The sequence below is a fragment of the Triplophysa dalaica genome, chromosome 4 (assembly GCF_015846415.1).
Source record: "Triplophysa dalaica isolate WHDGS20190420 chromosome 4, ASM1584641v1, whole genome shotgun sequence".
NCBI lineage: Eukaryota > Metazoa > Chordata > Actinopteri > Cypriniformes > Nemacheilidae > Triplophysa > Triplophysa dalaica.
In genome coordinates, this window is record NC_079545.1 from 3,869,612 (window position 1) to 3,884,442 (window position 14,831).

A 14,831-nucleotide genomic window follows, 5' to 3' on the forward strand; every position below is an offset into this window, starting at 1 on the left:
GACAGATCACTATTATAAGGTGTATCGATGGACTGCATAATTGTCTGAGATCATTTAACCTGTCTGATGTAAATCTTGTGGTTTTCAAATTGGGTTGTACATTAAAAGCACAACCGAACTGTTGTTCTCATGTCGGATAGCTTTGCTTTAAATACCTGTTTTTCTATAGGTGGTCTTGTAAACTCCATGTTTGAACTCCTATTGCCTGCATGTGCAATCATTTTGTCAGAGCAATAAATCCATGGCTCCAACTAAGTGTTTGGTTAAAAAATCTTGTAGTTTTGCTCACACTTTCGCTTAAAGCATTAGGTAATCTTTTTTTACAAGAAATATGTTTTTTACAAGAAGTGAGACATCATTATATTACAGACTTTCATAACTCTGGCCTGGAATTTTTCAAGGGCATTTGCAGAAACTTCTGTGCTATGACCTAAACTAACCATACTTTAAGGTACTTTATTGTCAGACTTTAATGTCTTGTCAGTTCCAAGTCAATGTGTCCATGCCTTTTTCTTTGAAGCACGCTAAGCTTTACACCTGAAAAAAATCATGGTGATAATTCTTTATTTAATTTTTTTCTGTTTATAAGGGTGTCAAATTATTATTCACGATTAATTACATCCTGAATAAAAGTTTGTGTTAACATACACACACACATACACATACGTGTAAAAATACTTAGGGAATATTTATTTTTATTTATCAATAATTTAAATTGTATATAAATGTTTTATACATAACTGTTTCTTATTTGTTCATGAATACAAAATTAATAATCACAGTAGTACACAGACATATATTATGAAAATACAAACTTTTATTCTGGATGTGATTAGTCATGGTTAATCGTTTGACAGCTCTAGTTTTGTTTATTATTCCATTTTATGTTCTGTGTGTACATTTTCAATTCTGTTTTGTATTAAAATACTATATAAATATCTATTTAAACCGTTACACAGCAATTTAAGTACATTTTGCTGTTTCTGAAAAACATTGTGTGTTTGTTGTTTTGAAAGTCTAATGTGAGCCCGTTGAAAACACTGGGACCCCAGATGTAAACCAATCTAAAACCACAGCATAGACTGCCTCATCTGCAGAGCTCTGAAATGGAAGTTGACCTGCTGAAAAACAAAACTGTGGTTAAACTTCATCACCGCCTGTAGCTGTTGGCTTTGAAAACAGGATGGCTTTACAGAACATATCCTAGTATCAAGTGCTGATCTTGCAATACGTTATTTCTAACAGACCAAACCACAAGTCTCAGAAGCTTGCACAACAGTACATGGTTTTATATGATTTTCTGTGGGTGTGTCCCACTGAGAACTTGGCAGCAAAACAGTAGTTGTTATCAGTGACAGCATGTAGGTTCCTATTTGTAGTTTTTTTTATGGGGTGTGAATGTTTTGTGTCAAGTTACCTAATGTAAGAGGATGTATATGTTTACTTTTCAAATATTCAGGTATTGGCAGACATTTTGCTTCAGTTTCTGAATTGTTCCTTTTTTATTTCATTTTCAGACATACGAGAGGCCTTATAAACTCTTGGATAAAACTAACAGTGCTATGATGGATGTCCTTGGGGAGAGCGCAAAACCAAAGCATGATTCTAAAAGCAACAACATTCACCACCTTGACTGGACAAAGCCATTGGATAGTGTTGGAGACAAAGCAACCCAGGAACAACACGGGACAGATACGGAATCAAAAAGAGAATCCGCATGCAGCAAGAACCCTTCATCGGAGCCTAACGCCACGTTCTCAAAAACACAAGTTAAAAAGGTCACAGATGGTTCTTCTGGAAGTCTCTTTTCCCCTGCCTTATCCTCTCTAGGCGTTGATTTGAGAGCATCATCACCTGATTTAACCCTGAGTCCCCCAACTGACTCAAGCCTGTTAACACCCTCTTCTTTTAATAAAGACAGAGGTTTGCAGGAAGTCACAGAGCATGTGTTTGGGAACATCAAACGTAAATATGGAAGGAAAGACCCAACAAGGGCAATGGTCACCCATAATTTAGACCTTCAATGGACCAAAAAGATGGACAGAGATACTGAAAGTCAAGATAATACCAAGGAAATACAATCATACAACACTGAATTTCAGACAGCGGAACCTGAGAAGTCAAGCAGTAGGACAGAAGATGAGTGTAGGCTTGACACCCATCAAACTGATGAATCTAAGAGTAGAAAGAAAAGAAATAGAAGAGTAGCTGAAGAAAACAACATGTTAGATGATGCACAAATCACACATCATGTTGACATGACTGATAAAGCTGACCAAGGTACCACAAGACCCAAAATGACAAAGAAAATAGAATTCAGTGCACCAAAACAATTTAGTGTGAATTTACGGGAGACAGGAGCAGACAGTACCAGTGCAATGACTGATGATGTTGAAATTTTTCAGAATAGACAGAGGAAAAACCCAGCAGGGAGACCGAGATCAGTGATTGATACTGACAAGCAAACAGATGGGAGCAAATCAAAGGTCAAGGACAGGTGGTCTTATTTAAAGTCCCAGAACTCTGTGCTTCGCACAGACGCATATCAATCTATGTCAATCGAAGAGCCACCCTCTGCCTTTCCCATTACCCCATCCAGCCCACTCTACACAAACACAAACAGTCTGACAGTCATTACTCCAGTAAAGAAGAAACGTGGCCGGCCCAAAAAGCAGCCATTGCTCACCGTGGAGACAATTCATGAAGGCACTGCAACAAGCCCTGTCAGCCCTATAGCCCTAGATTCATCAAGCAATTCAAATAGAAGAAAGAAACATGACGTGTCAAAATTGGTGCAGTTGGCCTTAAACAGATCCACTCCAGGTCAGCAATTAAAATTCAAGAAAACCGGTCAAGAAAGTGTCCTTAAAAAGAGGGCCACTAAAAGAATGAAGTTGGTAAAGATGCAGAGCATTTTGAATGAACTTTTGTCCACTTCAAGTACGGGCAATCTTGCCCTGAAGTCCAACGTTCCGGTTTCGAATGCCATGTCAACCGTGGCATCGACAATCGAGGCCCATTTCGGCAAGCAAATCAACGTGAGCAAGCGAGGAACTATTTACATCGGCAAAAAGCGGGGAAGGAAACCCAGAGTTGATCCTCAGGCCCAACAAAAAGAGCACAAAGCCAGTGATAAGCACCCGTCGCCTATTTCCAGTCCATTCGAGAACCCTCTAGTGCCTTCAAATACATCGCCCGCAACCGGAATGCCTTCTCCCAGGGTCCTGCATTTTCTCTATGCTCACCCTGCTGCCACAGATACCAGCCAGCATGACCTGAAGACAATGCCAAATCTTCAGCCTATCAGTGCATTGCCTACAAAAACACACAAGGGCTTGCTAAGTAGTAACTGGAAGCTTTCTCCCCCAAGACTAATGGCCAACTCACCATCTCACCTGTCAGAAGTAGCTTCTATCAAAGAAGTCACCCTGTCTCCGGTTAGTGAGTCCCACAGTGAAGAGACAATCCCCAGTGATAGTGGAATTGGAACGGACAACAACAGCACATCCGACCAGACTGAGAAAGGTCCAGCATCTCGCAGGAGATACTCCTTTGACCTTTGCAGTTTTGATGCAACGGAGGCCGCCGTCATAGAGGCAAAGAGCAAAGCAGTGAGGGGACACTACCAGAAGGGTGCCACTGCGGTTGCTGTGGAAAATTTATTTGCTCAGGAGAGCCTGAAGAAACAGAAACATCGGAGAAAGCGCAAGGCCCTCCAAGGCCGAGATGACCTGGAGTTTATAGCCGATCTTGAGGAGCTGGTCAGCAAGTTTCAGGCCTTCAGGATTTCCCACCGCAGTTTCAAATTCTACCACGAGAATTCATATCCCAGCATCTTCCGTCTCAACTTCGACCACTACTGTCCCATGCCCTACTATCCCTATGACCCCGTGCACTATCTTCGTAGGAGCTCTGAAAAGTCGAAGAGGAGGCGTGGCAGGCCTGCCAAATCAAATGAGCCAATATCTAAGATGCCTTTTATTCAAGGGTTCGGCTGCCCTGTGCCCGGCGGCAATTACTATGCACCCTACGCGATGCCTTACACGTCCATGCCTCTCGCCACAAGTATGATCAACATGGGCTATTACGGACAGTACCCTTCGCCGTTGTACTTATCTCATGCACTTGGACCTTCAGGCTCCCCTCTCATGAGGCCACCAGTCCCTCCACCAAAGTTTCACCCCGGCGCGTCATCTGGTCTTGTCCCTTCTAGCCGGCATAGAGCGAAGAGTATGCCACATGAAATGCCTCCATCTAGAATGGCTGACTCCTATCACTCTTCGAACAGCTGCTTGTCCAGCGTCTATCTCCACAAACGCAAACACAAGTACAAGCACAAACATAAGGAAGATCAGTGCATCCCACAGAGGGAGGACCTCGGTGGACTCTTTAGCGGAACCCAGAGCCCTGCATTCCTCAGCCTATTAAATGACAGACTGGAAAAGAACTCTCTGTTTAAACTAAAGGACAAGCAAAGAGGCAAGCAAAGCGCTGACGCTTCGCCGAAAGCTTCCAGGAACTACTTTGAAGTAGACACTCTGTCGTCATTATCATTATCAGACTCTCAGCATTGTAAACGAATTCGAGGAGAGACTCTCGACAACTTCCTGAACATCTGCACTAGACAACCACACGAGCGCCTCCGTGCCAGCCAGGACCAGGCACTGGACTCGTTCAAGGGGCAGCACTTAGGGGACAATGATTCCAGCATCCACGGCAGGAGGCGTAGCTTGGAGGACTTTGCGTCGTACAAAGAGGGAAACGTGGTGTCCTTTCAAGGAAGTAGAGAAGACCGGGCGGAGCAGATGTACCAGTGCTCAGACATGGCTGTAGCAGGTAAAATTTGCATGTAAACTAGATGTAAGATCCAAGTTCTGCTTGTGTTGCCTCCGTATTTAAAATTATTTTAGGTGTACAAGCTTTGATTAGCAAAACGTGTAAAACGGCTTTCAGCACTTCCATTTAAAAACCAGAGGAACAAATGTGCCTTTCTAAATGCTTTTTATTCTGTTCTCAGTACATCTGGCATGGAGAATGTAATGCATGGATGGAGACAACAATAATTCACAATTTTCTCTATCCTCCCTTTTCGGCTTGGCAATGGTTTTTTCGTAGATATATTATTCACACATTTTGATTTATATTCTACAGACACGCAATAAAAAACCTTGCCTCTTGTTAAAAGAGCTGGAGAGAAGCCAGAGGTTTAATGAATCCAGTCGACTCCACTGAAGGGGAATTGCGAGCCCTAGGCACAGTTAGATTACATTTTCACTCCCCTAGGGGAACTATGAGGATGACTCATGTTCTGCCTGCTGCCACCCACCTCCATGAATTAACCAGACCCTTTAAAGAGCTAGTTTGTTGTTCTTAATCAGAGAAATATGACATGCTACCCGCCTAAGTGAACATCTGATTTCAAGGCATGATTTCTGAGTGTTTTGACAGAAGCACATTTTTTGAACAGCCACGTGTTTTGCCAGTGGCGATTTGGGTATCCTGCAATTTGTAGGAAAGTTGGGTTTTTATGTGACAAAAATTTGCATTTAAGGTCACATCTCATTTACAATTAATAAGATCTATTTGATAGAGATTCATGGAGCATTGTGTAATAAGGCTATCAATCATTATGATGGGAATATGTAGTTTGGGGCAGATGTTTTGCCAGGTTTGAATCCTAAAGCAATTAAACCTATCGTCATAAAGAGTTATTAGTTAAGCAGGTTTTATAATAAATGTTTGCAAGTTAAACCTAAAGCCTCAAATAGGAACATGAAATCGTGTGGTGGGATATGCTATATTTATTTAGTTTTTGAGCTTATTTTAAACAAAAAGTGTACTCAATTCATAGAACCTATACATAGAATATTTTTACTATTAAATTGTCTAGTTTCTGGACCATATAACTAAATATCAATGAATTCACTTTAAATATGAATAACAATACAAAGTCATTTGGATGACCTAACAATAGATCTACTATAATTGTTTTTTGTTTGTTTTGTAAGTCATCTGGGATGGCATGAGGATGAGTTAATTATGAGAGAAGTTTTGAACTATTGATAGAAAAAATAATTAAACATGAAAATAAAATGATGACAACAGCCTTTGCATTATTTGATTATACATTATATATGATGATCAAGCAAAATATCGAAACTTGCATCATTTCAAGTTATTGTTGCTCAGGTATTGGCTCTCATAAGTGAATCTGAAAATAGTAGGGTGATGTAAATATCGTCAAGAGAAATATCACCCGATGATAGGCTCTTGAAAGTAATTCATCTAACATTTGTAAGCGCATGTGGTATGGATTGAAAATTCGATGGGGCACTCAACGTGCAGGTCTTTCAGCTCTCTAAGCCCTGTTTAAGTAAGGCTGGCTTTAACTTAGCGTAATGCACTTATTTGTTAGCACAGGAATTACACTGAGGATTTCCCTTTGATCGAGCTGGCTGGTATACAGTTTCATCTTCCCTAACACTGCAAACAAGCAAGGAAACCCCTATTAAAGCCATCAATAATGCTGGCTGTGAGTGATGTTTCTCAAGGTTCAACCGAAACATCAGGCTTAACAAGGATTTCATGCATTAAATCACTAGCTTGCCTTGACTAGAGAATATATTCAGGGGGAAAAATCACCTCTCACGGCAGCATATTTTTTGTTTTCTAAATCGTTTACCTTTGAACTGTGGAATTCGGTTGCTATGACAACAGGAAGTAGGCCTCCGCTCCAGAGCTGTGGCGACAGCGGCGAGGCGAGTCCATAAATTGCTGCCTCTAATGAAAACATCGTGCGCAGAATGCAGGTAGAGATTTCAGGGAATAAATGAGTTGTGACGCTCCCTTTGAAAACGAATGTCTCTGTCCAATGATTTGTTGGCACTTGGGAAGAATCTGTGAGTTTTCCCGTGATAAACTGAGGCCGGAGAGGGAAGGGCTCATGTTTAGTCAAGCACAAGTATTACTTTATTGAAACCAAATGGGCTGAAGGAGCCCATGCACAGCTGGTTAGTGACCCATGGTTGTTTTTTTTTCTTTTTGTTTAGCTATAACTCGGATCCAAACCTGCCCTGGTGATTTGTCATCTTTTGCACTGGATGATAATTATTCTTGTTGAAATTGATAACTGAGGAAACATATTGTTTAGAAATGTGATTGCTGTTTAATTTAAGTGCATTGTTTGGTTCTTTTAGTGTCCTGGTTAATATGGCAGTTGTTTTGGCCTCTCAATCTGGATGTGGGATAAAAAAAAATATGTTTTTAGGAACGTTATCTGACTCTCTGCATTTTAACAGATAAATATCCGATTTTCTTAAAATTTTATTTATTGAATAATGAAAAAGAGTGTATCATAAATAATTTAAACATTAATTGAGTGAAGCAGTCATAATTTTACAATTCCTGCAAGTTGGATGTAGTCTGGATGTAGCTTGCTTTCGCACAAAAAATATAATTTATATTAGTTCTGTAATTGTGACCTAGCTAACGATAAGATAATGGATTTATGATTACTATATTATCACAATATCTGAAATTGAAATTTACTTTCAAAACATAAACAATTCTCAATAACATTTTGTTTTTCAATTGATTTTTTTTGTTTTTGATTCGTCAACTGAATTTTTAAACTGAAATTAAGAAAGCTGAACCATAAGAGGGAATTGCTTGAAGTAGCGAAAGAGCAACATTAAACAATTCATTAAAACATTTTACATGTTGGTAGCAATGTGCGACATATCGATAAATTGATATATAAATCGTCACTGTCCTTCTGAAACCTCGTATCTCCATATTTTGTGATTTTTATTTTTGCCATAAATTAGTAGTCACACTTTATGTTTATCACTGGGTCTTGCAAATATCTTACCAATAAAAAGTATTCAAAAGTGTTTGTCAACTCTGACAACATAGTATTTAATCATTTAAAAAGTACAGTGTTTATACAGTTTGTAAAAAAAACAGCGAATTTGGACATTTTTTGCAAGGAAAGAGATGATAGATAAAATATATATTTTTAGTGCAAATATGCGTAAAGTAATCATAGGAAAATGTTCAGTCAGCAGAAGTTTGTCATTGCACATTATTTTAGGCATATTTGTACAATAAAATAAATATGATATTATGCTTTTCAAAAGTACAATCCATTTCTTTGTATACCCACTTTCCACCTTGGATATTTTTTGTAGAAACCTTTGTGCACCTCACTTCACTTTAATACCATAATGAGCTGATAAAGCAGATATGAGGATGGATTAGGAAATGATTTATGGCTCTTAATCACCAAGCGTATCCTGTTTTTAAGTTTGCACAGGTGCGCTCTCCGCCGAGCTTTAGGAGGAACCTAGAAATGCGTAAAATGCTCCTGATCGCAATCCAGCTCCAAACATCTTCCACAATTACAGCTCTTGTTTGTTTTCATGGAAACCTACCAGATGGAGGGGCAATCAACGAGAAAAGAGAGAAAAAGAGACCTCTCCAGAGATGCAGAGAGAGTGCAGGAGAAATCTTAGATGTGGAACGCACATTCTAGGCAGCTTTGGACCGTCTGAACTCATTTCAAACACGGCTGCCAGAAAGCCAGCATTTCCTCCGCTCTGGGCTTTCATCCAACGCTCCGTGTAGAGGCAGTAAATTAATCACAAATGTATCTGAGGCCTCGTCATTTATTACTCGTAATTCCAGACACATCTATTTGCCGTGGATGTGAACACAGACTAGGGGTTGAACGACCTTAGATTTTTTGAGGTCGACTATTATGTGATAAGAGTTACATCGACTAGTTGATGGCGACGATAATAAATAAAATAAGAGCTAGGAAATGTTTTGCAACAAGATTTGATCGGTGTGGGCAGTAAGACACTATAGCCTCTAAATATCTAGTATCTATACAAATAAACTGTTGTTCATCTATTGCAACAACAACTAAACTAAAATAAAACTATGTTAAAGCACAAAGTCAGTGGTAGCGGGGCTATGCAGTAAAAGAGCATGAGGTGGATCTCTACAGCAGCCTAACGTTACTTCAGATCTAAAGTGTGTGTACAGACCAAACTTCCCTGACATTTACAACAAGTCAACTGACAGTGTCATGTGCAATATAATAGATGAAACAACAAAAAACATGTGTCGAGTTTGTGACAGCCTATGACTTTAGAACAACGTCAATATATTTATTAGCCTAATGCAGCAGACGCTTTATCATAACGCAGCACCTAAGTGACACAGCAGCCAATATGAGAAACATTTTTATTTATTCAGTTTCTTTCTTGTTTTATTAAACGGGGAACAAGTACAAAAATGCCCTATAATATTAAGAGATCTGCTTGTAGAAGCTAGCGCACTGAAGCATATTAAGGCTTTACCTGCAAGCTTTTGCGACGTCAGAACAAATCGTGAATGTTGCGGATGAAAACAGGACACATTGTGAATGATGACAAAATAACATACATTATTGCCGGTAGTCTGACAACATCTCGCTGAACCAGTTGGGAATGATATCTGTCACTCGCATGGGTCCTTTGAACAGTCAGCTGTGTTCTTAAAGGTACAGTGTCAAACAATTACATGAGTCGCGACTTATCGACATCAAGCTTAAAATGTCGCGCCATAGCATGTATGTCGATTATTTCGTGCAGCCCCTTACACAGACTATTTTGAGTGATGATCTGGTAAGTGGGAGGTTGCCTAACAACCTTCCCGATGTTTCCTTATTATCCGCATGGATGCGGCACATGTCAAGTGTCAAGAATCCTTTCCTTGAGTGCTGCGTGTTTCACATGTTGGTTTATTAATAGTTCGCTCTTTTCGATCGTATCAGTTACGATCGGTTCTATAAAACAAATTATTGCAACGACACATGAGATTGTCACATCATTACACACAAGATGGATGTTTGTCTCTCTTGGTCTGAGTTCATGTGTCTTGTTTACTTAAAAAATGTCACTGCTGTCAACTAGAGAATCAATTATGTTAGATTCTTACTGAATCAACTTTGCTTCCCCTCCAGATTCCTACAAGAGGAGGCACAACCATCCGGAAGAGCAGTGCGACGTACAGAAAATGTGCAATCACTCCCAGATCCTCACTACCAAGAAGAACCTGGATCACGTCAACAAGATTCTGAAGGTCAAGAGGCTTCAGAGGCAAGCCAAGACGGGGAATAACATGGTAAAGAGACGCAGAGGGAGACCCAGGAAGCAGCCGCTTTCTCTCGAGGATGGATTGATGGCTCAGATGCCAGTTCTGGAAAAGTGCGTGGACCTTCCAGGCAAGAGGAACCTCCACGGTGGGATGGTGCCCGCTCAGCTCGAGTTCTCCAATCACGACTCCATTACAGACGCCATTGAGTCAGTGGTGCACATGGCCAGATCTCAACCCAACCCACAGTCCACGCAGGGAGGCAAGTACTGGCACAAAGTTCAGCCAGAGCTTAAGGTAGAGCGTCGGCGAGGCAGAGGGAACAGACGGGATGAAGGTTATAACGCTGCACTGTGAGTTAGTGCTTGGGTCTTTGTTTCTTTGTTGGTCTCAATTCTACTGACGTATTTTAATGGGCATTCGCTGAGCACGATCGCGCTCTGTTTTCAGAAACAAACTTTATCTCTCTCAAGGAGGCAAATTAATCTTGTTTGTTCCAAAGCCCGAAACCAGGAGGATTTTAAAACGGTGGCTTTAGCCGTAATCTACCAGCACATGTAAATGAACTTAAATTACGGTACTGTGCACTTTTTTCTTTGTGTTTCTGTTTTGTTTTGTTTTGCTCAAGCACAAGCACAGATCTTCTGGCTGAGGTTGATTTTGAACACCAGGTCAATCGCTAACACACATTCACTTGCCTGTGCTCAGGTGTGTTTCAGGCAGGAACTAATGGCAATACTTTTGAATGAACCCCATTTCGATGGCTAGCTTCACTGTACATAGCAACATACTCTACTAACTTTTCTAAGTATTTTAGATCTACCTACAGTATACTGTCAGCATATCAAGTCGAAAATCATATAATGTTTTTGTTTTAACCAAATAGATGCGACATAAGCGAGCTTGTGTCGAAACGCATTTAGTAAAGTAATCCAAACAAAGTGGATTCACTGCATATTGTTATTTTCGAAACAAGACAGAATATATCAATATCATCACCTGGAGATACTGTCGTTCACATCAGGCCGGATGAAAAATGCTATGGTTGCATTTAAAACCTATGAAGCACTTATTTCTTTTTTGGGATGGGGGGTGGATTGTCACAGTGTTGGTTTTTTCGCTCTAAATAGCAGCGATCATCTGGACGATATTTTCCCACTCGGTTGCCGAACCGAGTGACCAGTTCGCCTTCTCCTTATTTGAGAATGTGCCTGCTCTTATTAACGAAACAATAATATAGTATGTCTATATACCTGTCAGTATTAGATATTCACATGACCAAAGTACCAGTGTAGTCGTGTGTGATAGGGTAGATTGGTTTCAGTTTAGCTGCTTATGTATATTACTATTGAGTGGGTAGTAAGTGTGACGGTGTGCTTATTTCTTTAAAGCTCTGTTGTTTGGATTGGTTGGAAAATAGAATGTCCCGGAATGTACACAGAAGACTATTTAGGTCCGATCATAGGACATCGCAAACGTTTATATGTGTCCTACACTGTTTTAGAAACAAACATTGTAGAACAACTAATACATCATTTACAATCTGCATAGAATTTGAATGTGGTCCTGATTTGAATAGCTTTCCATTTGTTATTGGTTTCTCGTTTTTTCATATATGTGCCTTATGTTTGTCTATGAGTCCATAACATGTTCAGGTACAAGGAAAGCTAAATGGCAAGATGTTAGTCGAGAATGTACATAAATAATAATAATCTTGTACGCTGTCCTGGTTGTAATGTGTCTGATGTTGCATTATTTCAGTTTAATCAACATTTGAACTATACACACATCTACTGTATTTACTAAACCTGAGCAAGGTAAAGAGCCGTTCACGTTATGGATGATAACAATACAAATGGAGTTTTACTAAATTAATGGAAATTTAAGAGAATTGTGCTTAACGTTTAGAGGAACTTTATTGTTGGGATCACTTCCAGACTAATTGTTCTAGCTTACGAACAATAAAACATACTTGGGGGACCTGTGAAATTCTCTTTTTCCGTTTCATTTTTTTCTGTGTTTTGCGTTTTTTTATTGTACAACAATAATATATTAGCCCACATCTAAAATCTGTATACTTTAGTATTAACTCAAATTTTACATTTCGACCCTAACAGAAAAAAATTCTCAAAACGTGCCATAATATACAACTATGTTAATATAAATCAGTTTCTTACAAGCATGTGATTTAACGGTCTACTGTTACTATTATTGTAATATTTTTAGTGCTTTATCTAGTAAATTGTAGTTAATGCACTAAGTAAGTACGTTATATATATGTGTGTCATAATTAGTTCTTTAGAATTAACGCATTGTTGCTGTTATCCTCTATTGATATGGGCGCTAATATATTGTTTATAGTTATCGTCCAAAGTGTGAACGGCCCTTTACAATTTTGTGATCAGAAAGCACATTTAACTACACATCTAAATAGTCTAAAAACAATACATGTCTGTAAAGAAACCCACACCCAATGTTTTTAAAATGAACATACGCTTATTGTACTATGCATCAGGTTGTCGCTGTGAATCCACGGACACGTAACTTTTTTGCATCGACTCTTTTTTAAGCTTTCCGTTTTGTTTAACCAGTTTAAACTATGAAGTGGTCTTACTGAAATTTTCATTCTGAAAAGTTACAATGACCAATAGTTTGTGCTAACCCTGACTATCACTTCTTTTGCAATTCTAACTATTGCCTAGGGGAGAGACTGACCTCTGAGCAGTGCCGCCTTAAATGTTAATTTCAACAAAAAATGTCCCCTGTAAATAGTCGACCGTCTCTAGATCGCATATAGCTGCATGGATTATGGCTACGAATCGTGCCGATGCTGTATGTTTCATTCAGTTGTCCAAAGCGGGACACACAGTGGCTTAAATCGTATTCTGTCCATGTGACAACTTGCATTAAAAGAAATAATAGATGCTGGCAGCTATTTGCCTCTGGCGTAGACTTTTTGCTTAATGCATTCGATTGGACTGGTTTTAGGAAACCATCTTGAAATGTTGCCAAAAATATCGACCATTTGTCCGTGCTTTAAGCACTAATGGACAAAATCTATGTTTTAAACGAAATGTACACCGTAGCAGTTTTCTGAAACGCGACTCTAGATGATACAGTAAACAAATGGCAGCTTGGCTTCCGTGGTCTAAAAAATGCCAGATATATTTTCTCCACCAGCTGATAAGTGGTGCCTTGTGAAGTTAAGGTGTATTTTTTTATGTTCTAAAACAACGATTGCAATTTCATTACATGCTGTATGTGTCCAGTATTACCAAGGTCATTGAGAGAATGTCATCTACACAAGTGTTGTCACGAGTATCATATTTTTCTTTGTATGGTTAATGATGAAGTTATAATACAAGTGAAGTGTTAATCAAAAAGTAATATTCCTAATAAGGACACAACACGCTCTTATAGCTCTGAATTTTTTTGAAAAATCATGCATATGGTGTTTTTGATAATTTGATTTCTGCATGCCCTATTTGATTGTATGCATACCAATTTTGAAGAAGTATTACATTTCGATTTGGATAAGATCTTATACATTGTTTGATATGTTTTTTTGTAATGGATTTTAAATTCATAAAGCATTTTTGTACATTGTATGGATATTAAAAACAGCAAATAATGGACTTATATACAAAAGAATAAATACTGATGTACACAAACATATGCATTGTACATAGAATGTATGTATACACATTGGTGTGTAGTGTAACGGTGTATACAGACATGTTTATAGTACTACACTGTACATATGTACATACATGTAAGCTTGCATGTGTTTGGTCACGTTTGCCGTTCATGATCTTGTAGTTTTATTTTTTTATTTCTCTTTCTTACTGTAAAGCTTGCGTTGCGAACCGGCTCCGGTGGGGGGCAACAAGTGCTTAAAATACAGTTGATCTTGTTTATGTCATTCATTGTGCAAAAAATAATAAATGAATTTATCGAGAGCTCGCTTCAGTTTATCATTTGTCTTTTTGCCTACTTGTGGATGTTTTAGTCCTGCTGATCTTTTGCTAAATATTTATTTTATATTAGCATATGGGAAAATATCGAAGTATATTCTAGTATTAGCTAAAGATAATTGTACTGTAGTAAATATGAAGAATACTGTTTTTACTACAGTGTATTAAGTTAATCTTGGTAGTTCTACAGAAAACTATAGTACACTATCTAGTAATTATTCTGTAATATACCGTGCTGTACTATGAGTAGCATTACTACATGGGTCATTCTCATAATATCATTTTTACATCATGGCAGTAAAGTTTTGAATTATAAAACATAATTCGGTAACAAAAAATAATCATTAACATAATTGTGTTCTTTACCTTGGACAAAGCATGATTTTAACATAGGAATTAGTTAATTATTTATTTTATTGCTTTTTCTGCTGAAATTCTGAAACTGTAAAATTTGTGCATGATATTTGTAGAGTAAAACATTATGAAAAAACAATTGGATGTTCTACAAGATGTTCTCAAATGACAAAGAAATCATTGATAGAATATTCATGTATAATAAAATTGAAGAAATAGTTGGAAAAAGAATTGTCTGATGCTCTCACCCTCTGTAACCTTTTTAAAAGACACAAAGGTATTTAAAACAAGTTTGATTTCATGTGAAGAAGCACGTCTGCCAGTACTTTTCAAATGGCTTAGAGGTTAACAAATGTCTCTAGT

The 14,831-nt window shown here is 38.4% G+C and overlaps 1 protein-coding gene across 1 annotated transcript in view; it reads left to right on the forward strand.

The window, feature by feature from the left end:
- setbp1 (SET binding protein 1) overlaps positions 1-14,099 on the forward strand; it is a 58,223-nt gene extending 44,124 nt beyond the window's left edge. The window contains exons 3-4 of the mRNA XM_056745759.1: positions 1,518-4,836; positions 10,010-14,099. Coding sequence (XP_056601737.1) covers positions 1,518-4,836; positions 10,010-10,497 — 3,807 coding nt within the window. The 3' untranslated portion in view covers positions 10,498-14,099. The remainder of the gene's footprint in view (positions 1-1,517; positions 4,837-10,009) is intronic.
- The last annotated feature ends 732 nt before the right edge of the window (positions 14,100-14,831 follow it).